At 47.5% G+C, this 19200-nt stretch overlaps 1 protein-coding gene across 1 annotated transcript; it reads right to left on the bottom strand.

Annotated features, from left to right (window-relative positions):
• Nucleotides 1-4971: 4971 nt before the first annotated feature.
• On the bottom strand, nt 4972-14596 carry LOC105696191 (homeobox protein GBX-1). Its single transcript, XM_012418436.2, has 5 exons — nt 14344-14596; nt 13966-14256; nt 5437-5943; nt 5146-5271; nt 4972-5045 (listed from the first exon to the last, which is right to left on the bottom strand). Exons 1-5 carry the CDS (start codon nt 14594-14596, stop codon nt 4972-4974), a joined length of 1251 nt encoding a protein of 416 aa, XP_012273859.2.
• Nucleotides 14597-19200: the final 4604 nt, after the last annotated feature.

The following is a 19200-nucleotide window of genomic DNA, read 5'->3' on the forward strand; positions in this document are numbered from 1 at the left end:
TGGCCGTGAAATTGCGCAAACGGGAGCTCGAGAGCGAGTCGAATGCGACCCTGATGGCCAACTGCCCTGCTGTGACTGAAAGGATCGTGGAAAATAAGGGTCCCCCGAGTGACGCTCCTCCCCGCGAGGCCGCGTCTCTGATTTCGACTCTAATCGAGGAAAAACATGTTTACGAGCTTTTCCATCTTAACATTTCCCACGTAATGCCACCTAATAACAAACGTGAACGCAATAGCGACGCGGATAAAAATAAAAGGACAATTAATACCATCCAGGGCCCTCCTAACCTCACTTTCCAAGAGACGGCTATGCGACGAGATTTTACCTCTAACATGGAAGGTATCCCAGGTCGATCTCTCCGATTTCATTTCTTTTATAATATGTTATAGTAGACTAAAAACTAAGCGATCCGTATTTTTTTTCATCCGCCATTAAACACTTTAAGGGGGTGAAACCACCATCCAAAGTAAGGCATGTCAAGGGGCGATTTGGCAGTTTCCCCCACAAGAACATAATATTTCTTAACCAATCCACCTGGAAAAGCTTCCTCATAACGAGAAATGAAAGATATAATTTTTTGAATTAAAAGGAAAAAAGAATTAAGGGGCGAGCCACCCCTCACAGGTCTTACTTTGGATGGTGGTCTCACCCCCTTAAAGTGTATAATGGCGGATAATATTTCTTAACCAATCCACCTGGAAAAGCTTCCTTATAACGAGAAATGAAAGATATAATTTTGTCGAATTAAAAGCAAAAAAATTAAGGGGTGAGCCACCCCTCACAGGCCTTACTTTGGATGGTGGTCTCACCCCCTTAAAGTGTATAATGGCGGATAATATTTCTTAACCAATCCACCTGGAAAAGCTTTCTCATAACGAGAAATGAGTTATAATTTTTTGAATTCAAAGGAAAAAAAAATTCAGGAGTGAGCCACCCCTCACAGGCCTTACTTTGGATGATGGTCTCACCCCCTTAAAGTGTATAACGGCGGATATAAAAAAATACGTGTCGCTTAGTTTTTAGTCTACTATGACATATTATTAAAGAAATGAAATCGGGGAGATCGACCTGGGATACCTTCCTTGTAAGTACCTCGATGTAAGTACACGGACGCACCGTATCTTAATACCTCGATAAAAAGCTCGTATCCCGCAACTCGCTACTTCCAGATCGATCCTAGGGGGAGAAAATGGAGAAATATAAAAATGGACCGCTTCCAAGAGTCGAAAGGACATGCGACAAATCGGGAGCGCTGGGTGGTCGGTTGTCTTCGATGACAAATCGCCCGTTGTCATTGTGTCCTGCCAGGAGGGGCTCCAGAGGAAGGATAATGGCATTTTGGTATGTGGTTGTTGTACCTCTTTATACGGGAGAACTTTCGGACGCGGCGACTTCTTCCCCGATACCCGGGAGTCCCTCATTGTGGAGGGCTTCCTCGAGGAATCTCATTGTGTCCGGTCCAGGACTCGTTCCTCCTGTATATAAGTGTCCCAGGATTCGGGGCATCGGTCGCTCGTGCCCATTGTCGATTGTTCGCGCTAAGGTCCACCCGATCCGTGTCGCGACACGCGTCCATTGCGTCCATTGCTTCCCACATCCGCGGAATGCGACACGTGTCGGCTAAAAGGCTTTTAGGGAGCCGACTTTGTCGCTTCGGTAACCACTACTCCACCCTGAAGAGAAAGGGGTGAGGAGGGACGAAGAAAATCTAGCGTTAGGTGTAACGAACATTTAACAATTCATCCGTACCTTACTTCAGATTTTCAGAAGACCACGATAAGGGATGCAGAACCTAACCTCAATGTTGACCATGCCGTGTCCATGGATATCTGCTCTAGATTACACACATAAATTACGTAGATTACATAATACGTACATAACTTCAGGTTTTTGGAAGACCACGATAAGGGATGCAGAACCTAACCTCAATGTTAACCATGCCGTGTCCATGGATATCTGCTCTAGATTACACACATAAATTACGTAGATTACAAAGATACGTACGTAACTTCAGATTTTCAGAAGACCACGATAAGGGATGCAGAACCTAACCTCAATGTTGACCATGCCGTGTCCATGGATATCCGCTCTAGACTACACACATAAATTACGTAGATTAGATAATACGTACATAACTTCAGGTTTTTGGAAGACCACGATAAGGGATGCAGAACCTAACCTCAATGTTGACCATGCCGTGTCTATGGATATTTGCTCTAGATTACACACATAAATTACGTAGATTACATAGATACGTACGTAACTTCAGGTTTTTGGAAGACCACGATAAGGGATGCAGAACCTAACCTCAATGTTGACCATGCCGTGTCCATCGATATCCGCTCTAGATTACACACATAAATTACGTAGATTACATAATACGTACATAACTTCAGGTTTTTGGAAGACCACGATAAGGGATGCAGAACCTAACCTCAATGTTGACCATGCCGTACCATTGATGTCTGCTCTAGATATCATTGTTACACAACAAAGAAAAGGGGCGATAACAAAGAGAAAGAAAAGAGGTTAGTCTCGCTTGTAATGGAAACGTAAGAATTAATCGATAAATTAATTTTTAGATTTTTAGATCACGCTAAGGGGTAAGGAGCCTATCCTTCCTGTTATCTATACCATGGTGAAAATGATACCGGTTCGACGCTATACTATTATTAAACCGTAGAACATCGACACCGTATCGGCCAGATTCCGACTTCCGTCCCACGGGTTGAAGAGGACCGGGTATCAAAGGCGTATCAAGCGAGGGAAATTGATTATGTAAAGGACGCGATCATACGGTGAATGGTATTGAAAGGGTTAGCCGTAGAATACATATGTAAGCTCCGCGATGTAAAAGTGATATCTGATGAAATACGTTTGCAGGGGTCCGGCATAGGAAGGATCGGAGGACACTTTTAGGCCTGGTACGGAGAGATTGTACGTTATGCCGGAAGGGAGAATTTCGGTGTCTCCCGTAGGGCGTGGCCGCAACCAGGAGATGATTTATCCCTCCGACGGCAACGGCAACTGCCGAGATCGCCGGCTAAACGACCGCGGTCCTTCGTGTATTAACCGTAATGCACTCCGCTCCGCCATTGTGCCCGGCATAACTACCCCGACCCCGAGGTATGCTTCCTGCTTTTATATACACCGTATAACTGCTGGTCATTAACCGACTTGATCGATGAGACATTAGTGTAACGTTAGGTATACCCACGAGCGGCTCTCTCCGTGTCGGGAATATTCTGGAATATGTTATGCGATCCGCGAGTCGGGAAACCTCGACGCTCGCGAAATTCCAACATGGCGGACGCTCGCGGTCCAGACGCCGGTAATCGACAAACGGAAATTCAACTCCTTTGACGGAGCATTATCAGAAAATGGATACAAAACGCATATGAAAAATAGAAAAATGTAATTGTCTCCCTTAGGGGCAGGTTCGTATGTCTTTTTTTCTTTTCATTTCGTTATTAATAGCAATTATAGGAGAATATGGCGAGATGTGGACACAGGATACGATGGCGTTGGGGTAAAATGACACGATTCCTGTATAAGTAAACCGTTAATTAAGAATGTCTGAGTCTTCCTCTTTTTGCAGACGAGGCAAGGAACCCTAATCGCCACCTGGAGGTTTCGGAATTAATTTCAGGGTGGATATTCGGGGTGCAAAGGCATGGTCCCCATGGGCGAGATCCGACCCCGAGTTCCTCCACCTGGCCGCCATTAATACGACCCCCTTGGCAGGCAAATTAGTCGAGTCGAGGAAAGAAGAGGTCCCCCGGAAAAGTGGGCCGACCGGGATCCCGACTTTTGGCCAAAGTGCCATTTCCAGGGAAGCTCGTGGCGAGTTCTTGTATGGAAACCTCGGCCGTTCCCCGGGAGCCTGGCATGCTCGTGCCCGGCAATATGTCGCCTTTATTTGCGTCACGCCCATGAGATGCCACGGGGTCCCATGGGACGGTAACACCGGGTCAAAGGAGCCCGACAAAAGTGACGACACCTAGGTGGGCCGGGTGGCCCGACTGTCGGGACACATTGTCAAAATATCGCCATTGTCGAAATTCGCGACCGAGGGCCTCCTGCGCTGCAATGACGGGAAGAGTGCCAGGAAGTCGGTTTATTTATTTATTTGTCTATAGTCACGGAGGAGCTCTACCTCCCTGGCAGGGGTATCGACGTACTCGCGTCCAGGTCAAATCTGCTCGCCAATAACGATTCGAGTCTCCGAGTGGAAAGTTCTTTATTGCGCGTCCATAGGTAAACGTAATGCGTACATGCATCCCCTGGCACATCGTAACCGCGATAACAGGTCTTCGCGTTACTCTTACTCTTGTGACAATATATTAGATCGGTCATTAATATAGCCTCGAGAGCCTATATCGTATGTATGTATATATATAATATATTACATGTCTCCTCTCGCATGTGCGCCATCTCGTGCACCTTCGACTCGCGCTTAAACATGCATGATGCAGCTGCACCGCGCAAGTACTATTTACAAGCTCACTTAAACTCTAGATCGATCGTGCCTAAGGCGGCTCGAGTCTCTAACTGCACGTAATGTCTCTACCCTTTCATTTTCGAGTGACTTATTCATCCTCAAATTCGCACCTTGGTCGGTTTCCCGCGAAGTCGACCTTTAACTAGCTCCCTCGACGAGGAAGTCCTCACAGGCCTCTTCCTGGGTCTCGTGGATGGAACCGGCGTATCGACACCTCCATCCAAACTCCCTCCGAAATTATCTTGACCGGCAATCCTCTTATGCGAGATCATCGGCCCTTCACCGGCATCCGATCGTGGGTGCGGCCTCATCCGGATATATTCCGATTTCGTCCTTTGTTCGGGACTTAATTCCCCCTGTCGGTGACTCGGCTCGAGGATCAAAACGATCTCGTTAAATTAACGTCCGTCCGCGACTCGCTCCTGCCGTGTCACCATTTTGATTCTTAATTCACACCCTGGACCGTTTGATTACCTCTCGACCCTTTCAGGACTTCCATCGTCCTCCCGTCTTCGGCCAGACTCCTCTTCAAAATTCATGTCCGCTGTATTGCACGGCGTATAAATCTCAGATCGTAATTTCCAGTCTCTCGAGGTACTTCTTCAGGTACCGTGGTCCTGGGAAGCTTCATTCGGTGTACTTACATCTTTTGGTACTTACAAAACGAGCATCGGTGCCGCACGCTGTATCGGCAGAGTTCCTATCAGCCGCCTTCTCTTCAGCTTTCTGTGCCGCAGATTGGAGAACACCTTCTTCGAGGTCTTTGCACCCTGCGGATCGGAGAACACCCTTCTCGAGGACCTCGTATCTGCCTCTCGGGAACTAATTCTTCCTGTCCACCAGCTACCTCCCCGATGGTCCGGCATGCTGGGGAGCCGAAAACGCCCTGAGGCCCCCCAGGGCGGCCACCTGCCCCGCCGATGGGATCGCCGCACCCTGAAGTCTTAGGCTCCCGCTCAAGGACCCGGAGTTCAAGGTCGGTCTCAGTCCCCCGTTGCTCTGCGAGGGCGGACATTTCTCCAGGTGATGATGGTGAGACCTCACGGCCAGGCGACTTACGTGCACCGGGATCGGCACCACGATCCTGGGCCCTCCTCCGGGATGCTGGCCCCCGGTGCTCCTGCTCGCCGAACCCGCTCCCGAGGTCGTCAGACCCGCCTTCACCCTCTTCCACTTGGCACGCCGGTTCTGGAACCAGATCTTCACCTGCACCTCCGACAGCTTCAGGGCGTGCGCTATGTGCGAGCGTTCGGTCAGGCTCAGGTATTTCTTAGCATGGAATTCCCTCTCGAGCTCCAGGAGTTGTTCCGAGGTGAAGGCCGTCCTTCGTCGACGAGCTTTGCTGCTGGAGCTCCCGCCGGAACCGGAAGTCGCCGCTCCTGGGACGTTCTCGCCGCCGACCTCGTCCTCGCTCTCCGCCGAGACGCGGCCGTTCTCTGGGCCTGGAAAAATTAATGGGAAGAAAAAAAAAATTAGGAATCACATGTTTTACCGGCAATTTCTACGGACGAAGAGGCTTAACCCTCTGACCTGTCGGACAGAGCTAAGTCGATTTAAATCGATCTAAACGCGACTTAAACTGCGATTAGGACCCAGGAAAGGTGAACTAGTTGCGAGGAGAAGGTGGCCCTTTTCTGCACCGTCAGAGACCAGACCGGGATCCACTTTCCTTTCCAACATCATTAATTCAAAGACTTTCGATTGCGCTCCGATACTTCCGTGCGCGTGTAGGCTTTCGGGCTCTACATCGCCGACTATAAGCGAGACTTTAACCCTCCGAGTCGAGCGATCGATTTTAATCGGAAGCTCGAAAACGGTCAACCGAATCTACAATAAGTGGCCTCAGGGAGATGATAAAAAAAGAAAGAATATCCGATTCGAAGGAAATGACTCCCTCGAATGATGCACATTTCAATGAAATAACAGTTTCATCCCGTGTACAATTTTTCAACGTCGCTCATACGTGAGAATTTACTCTCCGGATCGTACTGCTCCCTAATGTATTTTTTTTCTCACATTTATTATCATTATATTTAAATTTCGCGGCGGTTTAAATGCGAAGCGATGTCTGGAGGGCGCAGAAACGCCGCCATCTTGGAATAATTGATCCTCGACATTAAAGGCATATATATCCACTGTATAATTATTCAACGTCGCCTATATCATACGTCAGAATTTACCCTCCGAATCGTTCTGCTCCCTGATATATATATTTTTCATATTTATCAACATTCCGTTTGAATTTCGCGACGGTTTCGACCCGAAGCGATGCACGGAGGGTGCAGAAACGCCGCCATCTTGGAATAATTGATCCTCGACATTAAAGGCATATATGTCCACTGTATAATTATTCAACGTCGCCTATATCATACGTCAGAATTTACCCTTCTAATCGTTCTGCTCCCTGATATATACATTTTTTATATTTATCATCATTCCGTTTGAATTTCGCGACGGTTTCGACCCGAAGCGATGCACGGAGGGTGCAGAAACGCCGCCATCTTGGAATCATTGATCCCCGATATCAAAGGTATATATAAACCTCGGTGCTTTTGCTGTTTGTCAACGGGCTGGAGAACTGAAAGGTCTGAAATTTTAACCGAAGTCGCTGCAACTTTTCCCTAATCAGACATTCAAGGCTGTCCCGGGTAATGGCGGCTTATAGTCTTTTGGTCTTGTCCAGCACGCGATGATTTCCCGGTAACTTTTGTGCCTCGGTGAGGCTACTTGTCGAGCTCATAACTAAATTACGGGACGCAGAAAGCAACGCAAATCGCGGCTCGTTCCGAGCAGGTGGAGGGAGGAAAAAGAGACTCGATATGAGACGTGAGAACATTTCCCATCGATCATCCAGATATTGCGTCATCGCCTCAGGTCGATGATCGTCACACCTGGAGGTGCGCCTTGCGGTCGGGGTCGTTCCCGAGGAGAAAACGACATTTAAGGTGTTTTCGGTTCCATTCATTTTTCTCACACCGCGGAGTGTTTCACATCGACTAATTTCAATTTAAATAAATTTTTAGGGAGAATCCTGGAAAATTGACGAGATTTTTTTACCTCCTCAAAGAGGTCGAGGCGAGAATAAAACGACGTTTAAGGTACTTTCAACCCCATAATTACCTCGCCTTGCATGACCTTACATATTCATTTGATATTTTCTTTCTTCTTTTCATAAGTGGATTTCTAGGGAAAATTATAATAAGGTGTCCACAACGAATTCCACGATTTTCCTCACGTTACAGGGTGCCGCGTACCTAGAAATTCCCCGTGAGAAAAAATTCCGGGAAAATGATCAACGTCTCTCTACATCCTGGAAGAGGTCCTGACGGAGGTCGAGGCGTTCCTTAAGGTGCCTTTCATCGATTCTACACGTTTTCCCTCCTTACAAGGTATCACGTCCCTGATCTTATGTCCTTCCCAAGAGCTTTCGGGATAGATCCTGGAAAGCTCCGGGGAGGTTCCCTCCCTCGCCCTGGACCTCGATTTCGGGTCAACGAACGTCTCTCCACCAGGAGCTCGCGGTCGGTCCAATTTCCGAGGCTAGCGAAGCGAGTAAGCGCTTCGAGAGATCGGCTTCTTTTCCCGACCGCGAGATCTCGATCTCGATCCCCGGAGACCCCGACGTGGAGGATCGTACGTGCGATCGAGTCCTCCCGCAAAACGGCCGCGAGTGAATTATCCGAGCCAGGGCGAGGAACAGGACTATATCGGTCGGTCGATCGGTTTTCATGAATCGTACGAGAGTGAACGACCGTGTAATCTTTCATGAAGAGAATCCGGGCCGAGGATCGATCCCATTCGGCGTCGATATTTATTTCAAGGATCTCCATTTCCGGAAATGATGCCCTCCATGTTCGGATCCGTTCACCGAAAAGGACCCCCCGGCTCGTTGATCCTCTCGCGACACTTCATTCTCGAAATTCCTCGAGGGAAAATGTATATAAGTCTACCGGAAGTTCAACGATCGTCTGGGAACGTTTTATTCCTGGCATTATCTTGAGAATAAAAAAACATATATATATTTTGACGATACACCCGGTGGGCGATCACCCCAGGGCTCCGAATGTTGAACAATAATTCTGAAAACCATTAAATTCCTTTTTGTATTAAAAAATAAAAAAACATATATATATTGTGACGATACACCCGGTGGGCGATCACCCCAGGGCTCCGAATGTTGAACAATAATTCTGAAAACCATTAAATTCCTTTCCGAAGGCAGTGGTATCATATTTTAATTTTATCGTGTCATCCACGTCTTATTTCAGCACGCTCGGCACTCAAAGCCGAGGAAGAGAGGAGTTCGAATACCCGTCACGTTACCTGCAATTTCTTTTTGGTATTATACGTTGTGTATAGCTTAGACGTTAGGACGTCCTCGCGGTGAGGCGAGTGCGGGCAAGAAGATAACATCCATTGCGGGACAAGGGCGCTGTCGAGGGACCGCAGAAAAGGACAACGGTGGCGGACAGGCCTCGCCCCGCCGCCGTCCATGGGTGCCGGAGCCGCGCGGAGTAGGGCCGAACCGAGCCACCCGCGACTCCGCGCTTGACGGCAAGGGCCGACCCATGGCGGCGTAGCTGGGTTACCATATCCATACCCGGATTTCCGGCCCCTCACTGATGGCGGGAGGAGGGCGCATTGTCGGTAGCCGTGGACACCCCGCCGTGACCTTCGACTCAAGGGAGTCCATAAAAGGGCGGTGAGGGGGGGTCCCAATTGCGTCGCCCTCCTACGCCGAGGCCAGGCCGCGGTGACTCCAGGGCGGAAGGGCCCACTGGTCCCCTCNTAAATAAATAAATAAAGGAAGAGCTTATACGCGATACTCATTATGAAGTAAATCAAGGGAATCGATCGTTCGCTGTGAAATAATAATTGTTGAGATGCGATAAAAAACATCGGGAACGAAAGAACTCGATATTCATTATAGAAAAAATGAATGGAATCGATCGTTGGCTGTGAAATAATAATTGTGGATGCGATAAAAAAAAATCGGGAACGACAGAACTCGAAATTCATTATAGAGAAAATTAAGGGAATCGATCGTTCGCTGTGAAATAATAAACGTTGAGATGCGATAAAAAAAAAATCGTTGATATGCGATAAAAAAAAATGGGGAACGACAGAACTCGATATTCATTATAGAGAAAATTAAGGGAATCGATCGTTCGCTGTGAAATAATAATTGTGGATGCGATCAAAAAAAGTCGGGAACGAAAGAACTCGATATTCATTATAGAGAAAATTACGGTAATCGATCGTTCGCTGTAAAATAATAATCGTTGAGATTCGATAAAAAAAATCGTTGATATGCGACAAAAATAAATGGAGGACTAAAGAACTCGATACTCATAATAGAGAAAATTAAGGGAATCGATCGTTCGCTGTGAAATAATAATTGTGGATGCGATCAAAAAAAATCGGGAACGACAGAACTCGATATTCATTATAGAGAAAATGAGTGGAATCCGTCGTTCGTTGTGAAATAATAATTGTTGAGATGCGACAAAAAAAAAATAGGGAACGAAAGAACTCGATACTCATAATAGAGAAAATGAATGGAATCGATAGTTCGATCTTAGCCCATTCGGGCCCGAATCGAGGCCTGACGAATCGGCCCTCGTGGCTCCTCAAGGCGCACAGGGTATGTCATAAATGACTGATAGATTCCCAGAAGGTTTTTCGTTCTGCATACGAAATGGCGCGGTCGGCGAGACATCAATAAGTGGCCGACAACGACGATCGTCCATTCACTCCGTCGCCTCAGAAATACGTGATCGCAGCTACGACGGAGAGAACCCGAAGAAACGTCGTTTCTTCGGGTTCCAGCTCGCGTCTTCGGCCTCCTCTTCTGCCTCTTCTGCCTCTTCCCCCCCCTCCCCCTCCACCCTGCCGATCCATCGGCCTCTCATCGATCGATCGCTACGCATCTCGCCTACCGATTACGAAGAGGACGCCGAAGACGCGATGTGGAGCAGTTGCCAAGAGATCCCGACCTCCTTGCGCCTTCCTCGTCGGTACCCCCTAAGGTCACCAAGGTGAAGACTCGAATTCTCGCGCCTTATCGAAATTTACGTCAAAGTCGATAACGATCGAATTGCGTCGATCTTAAAAATAATTATCGAAGGCACGACTTCGAACCTCCTACCTTGTACCCTCGTGATAAGGTCGTCGGGGTACGATCTCGAGTCGATATCGATATTTTCGAGATAGATATTAAAATCGCTATAAGCGATCGAAATCGATATTAATAGTCGAATAAGGTGGAATATCAACCCCGAAGAAGACGTCGAAGACCGTACATTGAACCTTCTGCTTTCCACCTTGACCGTAAAGTCTCGCGATTCGCGATCTCGAGGTCGCGACCAACCTCGAGATATCGAAGGTCGCGGACAAATCGACCGCGAGGATAAGCGATCCAATCGTTCGGCAAGTGTCCTCGGGTTAATTCGATTCCCGACCCGAAAACCTTTGCGACCCTCGACCTGGCGAGAGTCGGGAATTCCTGCGAGCTCTTCTCCGGCGAGTCTCGTCGATCGTCGATATCACCGATACCTCGATGCCTCGATATCGACTCTCGATTGTCTCGACACCTCCACTGTGGGGCGTTCCAAAAGTATAAACCACGAAGCAGGGGCCGATAATCGATCCTAATCTCCCGAAATATACCGCGCCCAAAGTGACGCGACTCTTCCGGTAATTATTCAAACTAGACGTTCATACCGGTGCACCGGGATGCGCGCGCACGCTTATCAATCAATTATCGGGGACGTCGTTGAAGAATCGACGGCCACTCTCGGCGGGGCGGTTCGCGTTCATCCCCGGTTAAAAAGATGACGATCTCCGAGGAGGCGTATTCTGGTCGCAACCGCGAATGAATATGCAGGGCCGTCGATGCGCCGGTTGCGAAGGTGCAACGGGGCCGTCGTTTATTCAGCATCGTTAAGAGCCGCCTTATGGGAGACCAGGACGACATAACGTCCGATCGGTGCCAATTGTCGATTCTTACCGCAACTTCGTCGCGACAGCGAAATAATGCATCTGTCGTATATATCGGCTCGACGAACACGCTGTCGTTGCAAACGTTAAACGACAACCCGCGGTGCATGCGAAAGGCGCCGTTAAAAATAAAAATCGACTCTCAAAGTGCTCCAAAAAAAAATGGCAAATGTCGTTATGCATGCAAAAGGCGCCGTTAAAGATAAATATCGACTCTCAAAGTGCTCCAAAAAAAAATGGCAAATGTCGTTATGCATGCGAAAGGCGCCGTTTAAAATAAAAATCGACTCTCAAAGTGCTCCAAAAAAAATGGCAAATGTCGTTATGCATGCAAAAGGGGCTGTTAAAAATAAAAATCGACTCTCAAAGTGCTCCAAAAAAAATGGCAAATGTCGTTATGCATGCAAAAGGGGCTGTTAAAAATAAAAATCGACTTTCAAAGTGGTAAAAAAAAAATGGCAAATGTCGTTATGCATGCGAAAGGCGCCGTTAAAAATAAAAATCGACTCTCAAAGTGGTCCAAAAAAAAATGGCAAATGTCGGTACGCATGCGAAAAGCGCCGTTAAAAATAAAAATCGACTCTCAAAGTGTTAAAAAAAAAATGGCAAATGTCGTTATGAATGCGAAAGGCGCCATTAAAAATAAAAATCGACTCTCAAAGTGGTCCAAAAAAAAAAAGATGGCAAATGTCGTTATGCATGCGTAAGGCGCCGTTAAGAATAAAAATCGACTCTCAGTGGTCCAAAAAAAAAAAGGCAAATGTCGTTACGCATGCGAAAAGCGGCGTTAAAAATAAAAATCGACTCTCAAGGTGCTCAAAAAAAAAAATAGTAAATGTCATTACGCACGATGTTGCAAGTTGTACCATCCTCACCGCGAAGTCGGGAATTTTCTCGTCTTCCTTGTATATTAATATTAGCGATATCGTGGTCGAGCGATTCCACGGATCGAGAAGGAAAGAGAAAAAAGAAAAGAAAATACTCGGCTGTGAATAATCGGGCGACAAACATTGTAATTATTCCGGCCGAGCCAAGTGCACTCGGCTACTTAGTCGGCCGTCGAAATTGGCTGGGAGCAACGGTTGCGCATTAATTAGCCGCGATTCGAATGACGCTCGCATACGACGGCGGGTCGTTAAAGGAGCCTCGACAAGCCACGAGGCCCGGGCACTTAGGCATCGAGCCATAATCGCATTTTAATTGCGATCGATTGGGTGTCCAAGTCGTGCCCGAGAGGGCCTAAGGTCGAGGGACATAACGGAGCCGTTCCTTAGCGAGCAGAGAGATCGTTTCGGCTGTTCGTCAACAATGGCAAGGGTACATTTCTGGACACGAATGTCCTCCCTTCGTGCACCGCCTGCCCCACGTCTGGAGGAATGCATTCGCCTTCGCCAATGTACTCCACTCGACCTGGTCGCACCTGGTTCACATTTATTCCTATTAAAAAAATCTTTCTCTCCCCGCCCAATGGATGCAAATTCCCGCCTGGCGAATCTAAGGGACCATTAAGGTGAAGTGAAACACGTCGAGGAAGTTGATCGACGTCGATAAAGAAGATTTTTCTTAATGCCTACGTTGCCGACGTTGGTTTTTATATCGACAGCTGGGTCGAATTATATTGGGTATTGCACCAAATGGCATGCTACAACTGTCGTTTTCGTACAATAAATATCAAGAAATCGAAGTGAAACTCCAGAAATCCTCCGGATTCGTGCTTCCTGGGGCCCTAATTGACTGCAGAGGGACCCCCTGCACCATCTCTGATTTCCAGGTCAATTAAATTTTCACTCCGAGACCTCGTATTACCATCGTTTTAGCATAGAAGCGCATACAACACTTTTTTGCCTTTATCCCGTTCAAATGCGAATTTATCGATTACCAGAGTGTTCTAAATTCTCGTAAAATTGTCCTGACCCTTTAGTTTCTCATATCAGAGCCTTCGATAATTGTATATTGATCGAAATATGAGAGCTCGACGCCATTTTGGTTCTGGTCTGGGCTGAGTTAAAAAATGTTGTTAAAAAATCCAAATTTTCAATGTGTCAGGACAATTCTTAGATGATCAGGAGTGACGTGTCAAAGTTTCGGACAGTTTGGTCTTTTACCCTTAAAAAAAAGTGTTGTATTAGAATCGACTGATTTGAAGGGGGTTTCACTTCACCTTAAAAGATTCCGACTTTAGGAGAGGTTGCAAATTTATTTTTTAAATTTGCGCTCACTGTGCTAACCTTCGGAGAGGTTATGAATTTCTTTTGGAAATTTGGGCTTATTGTCCTGGCTTTTAGAGGTTGCCAAAAATTCCCTACAATTCGCCGATCTTTCGGAAGTCGGGAATACTTTTTTTTTTCTTTTAACGTGCGTCCCCCGTACCGACTTTTTGAGGTGGCGGATCTCTAAAATGTCCCCTTGCCGTGCTTTTGGAGGTTTCATGGAAAGGAAGAAATAAAAATAAAAATCCCACTCACCGTGCTGGCCTTTGGAGAGGTCGTGAACCGGCGACGCCGGCGACAAGCTTCCGTCGTCGTCGCTGTCGGTCAGATTGGTTGCCACCTGGCTGCCAAGGTGTCCAGGGTACGCGGCACCTTGAAGATGGTTCAACCCAATCCCTGGATGATGAGACAGATGATTCTGGTGGTTCTGGTGCGAAGGATAGGTGGCCGAGAGGTGAGGGGGGACGATGGGTCCCCCAGGTGCGCCTCCACCGTACATCCTCATCGGCAACCACGCTCCATACAGTCCAAGAGGCATGGCAAACCCTGGAAATGAATCGTTAATAATGACTACCCGCCCCTGTTAAAAAATTAATTTAATTTTCCAAATTCAACGATTAAATCAGAACTAACCTGGCAGAGCACTGGTCGCCGTGGCCAGACAATGCTGCTGATAAAGAAGCTCTCTGTCTCTCTCCGCCTCTTCGTTTCCGGTTTTCTCGTCCTCGAGGTTACTCCTCGCCGGCGTCTCGCCCTGGCCCATGGTGCCGATGAGACTCTCTATAGTGAACGGCCTGGGGGTCGGCTTCGCCCTGGGTTCGACGGACTCCACCTCGTCGCTCGCCGACCCCACGTCCAGCTCCGTCTCCTCCACCGGGGAATCCATCGCTAATAATTTAAATTGGCTCCGAAAAACGTGTCAAAACTTGCCGAGGAAACTCCTCTTCCGTTCCCGGGCTCGTCGAAAGTTCACAACATTCACCAAAGTCGATCACCCTCCAAAGGTTATCCGTCCATTCCCCCACTTCCGCGTCCATGTACCTTGTCATTCACGAGCCCTGTTATCCGAGAACCTCGTCATCCACGAAGGTCCTAACCTCCAAAACTTCTCGGTATAAATGTCACACCTCCAGGGCTCGAAACATCCCCTGGGAATTTTAAATCTCTTCGGCACTCTAACCTGTAAGGTTTCACTAACCTCTCCTATCTATAACCTGATAATATCCAAATGTACCTTAAAAGCCCCTAAAACCTCCCACCGGTATCCGGAGCACGTGTTCGCGATCACTGGCCCTCGAGTCGAGGCTCCATCCCGAAGAGCGTTCGGCGTGGGTCGCACCTCCTCGGCTCGTGGCGGTCGAGGGCGAACTGGCGGCGAAGCTTGCGGAGCTTTTAAATCGAGGTCCCCCCTGGCGCGCGCGGAGGGTCGAGGCGTGGCCGGCGGCGGCGGCGCGACTGACGGTTGGCGGCGAGTCGACCAATGACGTCACGCCCGACACCCGCCCACGCGGCCGCCATCTTGGATCCCGCCGCGCACCCCGAGGTCGCCAGTCGCGGCCGCGCGCTCGACCCGAGCGGACGGGTCGGGGAGGAGAGGCCTCCCCACCGCTCACCCCCTCGCACCTGGCCGCTTTTTAATCGCCCCTCCCCTCCCCTCCCAATTTGCCGCAGGACGCAGTACCCGAATTTCGCCCATGCGTATATCGCCATTGTATTGCCGTCGGCACTCCGCATACCAATAACCCCGTTCCCCGAAATTTCTCGAATCGTTTCCTAAACATTATCGACTCCCCCTATGATCGTTTTTATGATCGGTTAGCGATTCCATGAGCCGACTGGAAATCGCGGCGACGCCCCCGCGATACCAGATTCCTGTCGCGACCGAGGAGGGTCCTGCTGGCCGCGATTTGCAAGTTAATCAGCGGTTCGGAATTTAATTTCGAATACCGATTTACGCGGGACGCACGCACCGAGGTGCGTGACTATATACGAGATGTTATGGGGTATGGCACGTAGAGGATACCTTAATCGAATAGCGATCAGGTAGGGAAGATGATGACCTATATGAGACCAAATGATAAAACGCACTTATAATAGGAATTAATAATTGGATGGAATGTTTCATTGATCAGCGATCACCCAGAGAAGATGTCCCCTCTTGGTCTATTTTTAATTCATGATCGTGTAATAATTAATTTAATATCGTATAAAGTTGTATCGTCGAAGATGACGGTTTTAATTTACTCGTTATCGAGTTTGACATCGAGGTCAATGTTGCACCTCTAATTGCTCTTGTTCTGGCACAATTCGTAAGATGGAGCATGCGCCGGTCGTCTTGCAAAACTCATTAGACTTTAAAAATATACCAGCTATCGATTGACGAGCCCTCGTTAGCGTTCGCGTGTCTGTCAATACCTTGTCGTAATTACCGCATGCATATAACGATCGCTCCTTAATTTTTCGGGGTAAAGAGAGGAGGGTGAAGAAGGAGCGCCTCTTGACCCTCGAGGGAGGGGAGGGTCGTATATCTGGGATGTAAAAAATTACTAAGACTAGGAGGATAAAATACTCGAAACGATCGCAGAAATTTCCGGATCGAAAATTAATTCCAGAAAAGATACGAAATATTCCAATGTTAATGGAAAAATTCCCGAGGGCAAAGTTAATATCAAAGGCGATGCGAAATATTCTAATTGATCGCTAACATTCGCGAGGACGAAGTTAACGTTAGATGCAGCATAAGACATTATCGAAAAAAAAAAAAAAAAATTATCGAAAAAATTCAGGAGTACCTCCACAAGGTCGGACGAGATAAAGCTAGACAAGAGATGACCACTAACAGGGAGGATTCAGCATTTAGCTCGGGGCTTCTCGCGGGATAATAAAACGCTCACGTTGCTGGCAGCAATGCGGCAGGAAGAAAAAAAAAAAAGAGAGAGAGAGAGACAAGAGAGTGGATTTCGAGGCGATCGGCGAAACTCCTGCGTCTCTCGGCACACGCACCAGGAATTCCCAATCGAGGGAGAAACTCAAGGAAATTCTGCCAAGCCTTTTGTCGAGCCTCCCCGAGGAGGCGCCAGAAGGACGCGTGGGGGATCCTGGTCCATGCGACTCCATTCGGCGGAATATATTTCCTCTTCCTGGATTAACAGAAATACCGCAAAAGGTATCAAGATACATAGGTGAAAATGCTTTAGAAGGTGTTCGGGCGTTAAGGTGAAGTGAAACCCCCTTCAAATCAGTCGATTCGAATACAACGCTTTTTTTTAAGGGTATTAGACCAAACTGTCCGAAACCTTGACACATCACTCCTGATCACCTAAGAATTGTCCTGACACATTGAAAATTTGGATTTTTAAGGTGAAGTGAAACCCCCTTCAAATCAGTCGATTCGAATACAACACTTTTTTTTAAAGGTATTAGACCAAACTGTCCGAAACTTTGACACATCACTCCTGATCATCTAAGAATTGTCCTGACAGATTGAAAATTTGGATTTTTAAGGTGAAGTGAAACCCCCTTCAAATCAGTCGATTCGAATACAATACTTTTTTTTAAGGGTATTAGACCAAACTGTCCGAAACCTTGACACGCCACTCCTGATCATCTAAGAATTGTCCTGACACATTGAAAATTTGGATTCTTAAGGTGAAGTGAAACCCCCTTCAAATCAGTCGATTCGAATACAACACTTTTTTTTAAGGGTAAAAGACCAAACTGTCCGAAACCTTGACACATCACTCCTGATCATCTAAGAATTGTCCTGACACATTCAAAATTTGGATTTTTCAAAAAAATTTTTTAACTCAGTCCAGACCAGAACCAAAATGGCGTCGAGCTCTCGTATTTCGATCAGTATACAATTATCGAAGGCTCTGATATGAGAATCGAATTTCTTAACGTGTTTCACTTCACCTTAAAATACAATGTGTGGATTTTCAGTTCCGCACAGGTGGTCGGGAGCTTCTTCTAGGAGAGGAATTCCGAGTTTCCTTCTCTACGAGCGAGAGGGCCCGAGTCTGCGCGGCTCGGGCGATCGACCTCGCAAATTAGCTGGCCAGGGTCGCGAGAGATCGATATAAAGCGGCCGTAATGGCCTAGACACCGGCTAATCAACGATGCCGGCTCAGGGCGTTATATTCGACGGCTCGTTAGCGCGTCGACGACGTCGCCGTCCGCTTTAATTGGGCGCCCCGAGAGAGGAGTCTAAAGTTAAACCTCGCGCGTCCGCGAGCCAAGGGGCCAGGAATCCCTCCATTGGCCAATTCGGATGTCTTGCGAGCCTCCGAGTCCTGGCCGAGGAAGGCTAAGATTTGACGGACTATAAATATTGCCCCCTGTCGACGCCACCGAGGTCCAGCGGATGCTGCGTCGCCGTTCATCCTTGACCGAAGGAGTCTCGAGATCGGCGATTCCTTAAGGGGATGTGAAACACGTCGAGAAACTTGATCAACGTCGATAAAGATTTTTCTAAATGCCTACGTTGCCGACGTTGGTTTTTATATTGACAGCTGGGTCGAATTATATTGGGTATTGTACCAAATGGCATACTACACTTGTCGTTTTCGTATAATAAATGTCAAGAAATCTCGTGCCTTCTGGGGCCCTAATTGACTGCGGAGGGACCCCTTGCGCCATCTGTGATTTCCAGGCCAATTAAATTTTCACTCCGAGACCTCGTATTACCATCGTTTTAGCATAGAAGCGCATACAACACTTTTTTTGCCTTTATCCCGTTCAAATGCGAGTTTATCGATTACCGGAGTGTTCTAAATTGTCGTACAATTGTCCTGACCCTTTCGATTCTCATATCAGAGCCTTCGATAATTGTATATCGATCGAGATATCAGAGCTCGACGCCATTTTGGTTCTGGTCTGGACTGAGTTAAAAAATTGTTTTGAAAAATCCAAATTTTCAATGTGTCAGGACAATTCTTAGACGATCAGGAGTGATGTGTCAAAGTTTTGGACAATTTGGTCTAATACCCTTAAAAAAAACTGTTGTATTCGAATCGGCTGATTTGAAAGGAGTTTCACTTCACCTTAAGGGGATGTGAAAGTGGCATCCGAAAGCCCAATCGTTCATAAAATTTTTCATAGAACCGGGTGTCTCAAACCGTTTCATACCTTAAGGTGAAGTGAAACACCTCGCGGAACTTGATCGACGTCGGTAAAGAAGATACTTTTTAAGGTCGAGGGAGAGAGGAAGAAATTTTGGTTCGGAAGAAAAAAATTTTTCTTTCGCACGAAACTTAAAGTGGTTTGTAAGGAAACGTTCCAAGAATGTCATACGAGATTTTGGGACCGCGACGAGAGACGCTTTACGAGGGGACTCTCGGTACCCTTTTCCAGGGTTTATTCGATTTCCGGAAATCGGAGGCGGCGCGGAAACCGCGGTGCGGTTTTACTAGGTGTTAAGTAGCCCTCCCGAAGTTCGCCCTGAGGAAATCCTCGCTCCGGCGAGTCTCTTGGCGAGTACCTCGTAAAGTT

The sequence above is a fragment of the Orussus abietinus genome, unplaced genomic scaffold, assembly GCF_000612105.2.
Source record: "Orussus abietinus isolate OABI.00-Male unplaced genomic scaffold, Oabi_2.0 scaffold37, whole genome shotgun sequence".
In the NCBI taxonomy this organism is placed as follows: domain Eukaryota; kingdom Metazoa; phylum Arthropoda; class Insecta; order Hymenoptera; family Orussidae; genus Orussus; species Orussus abietinus.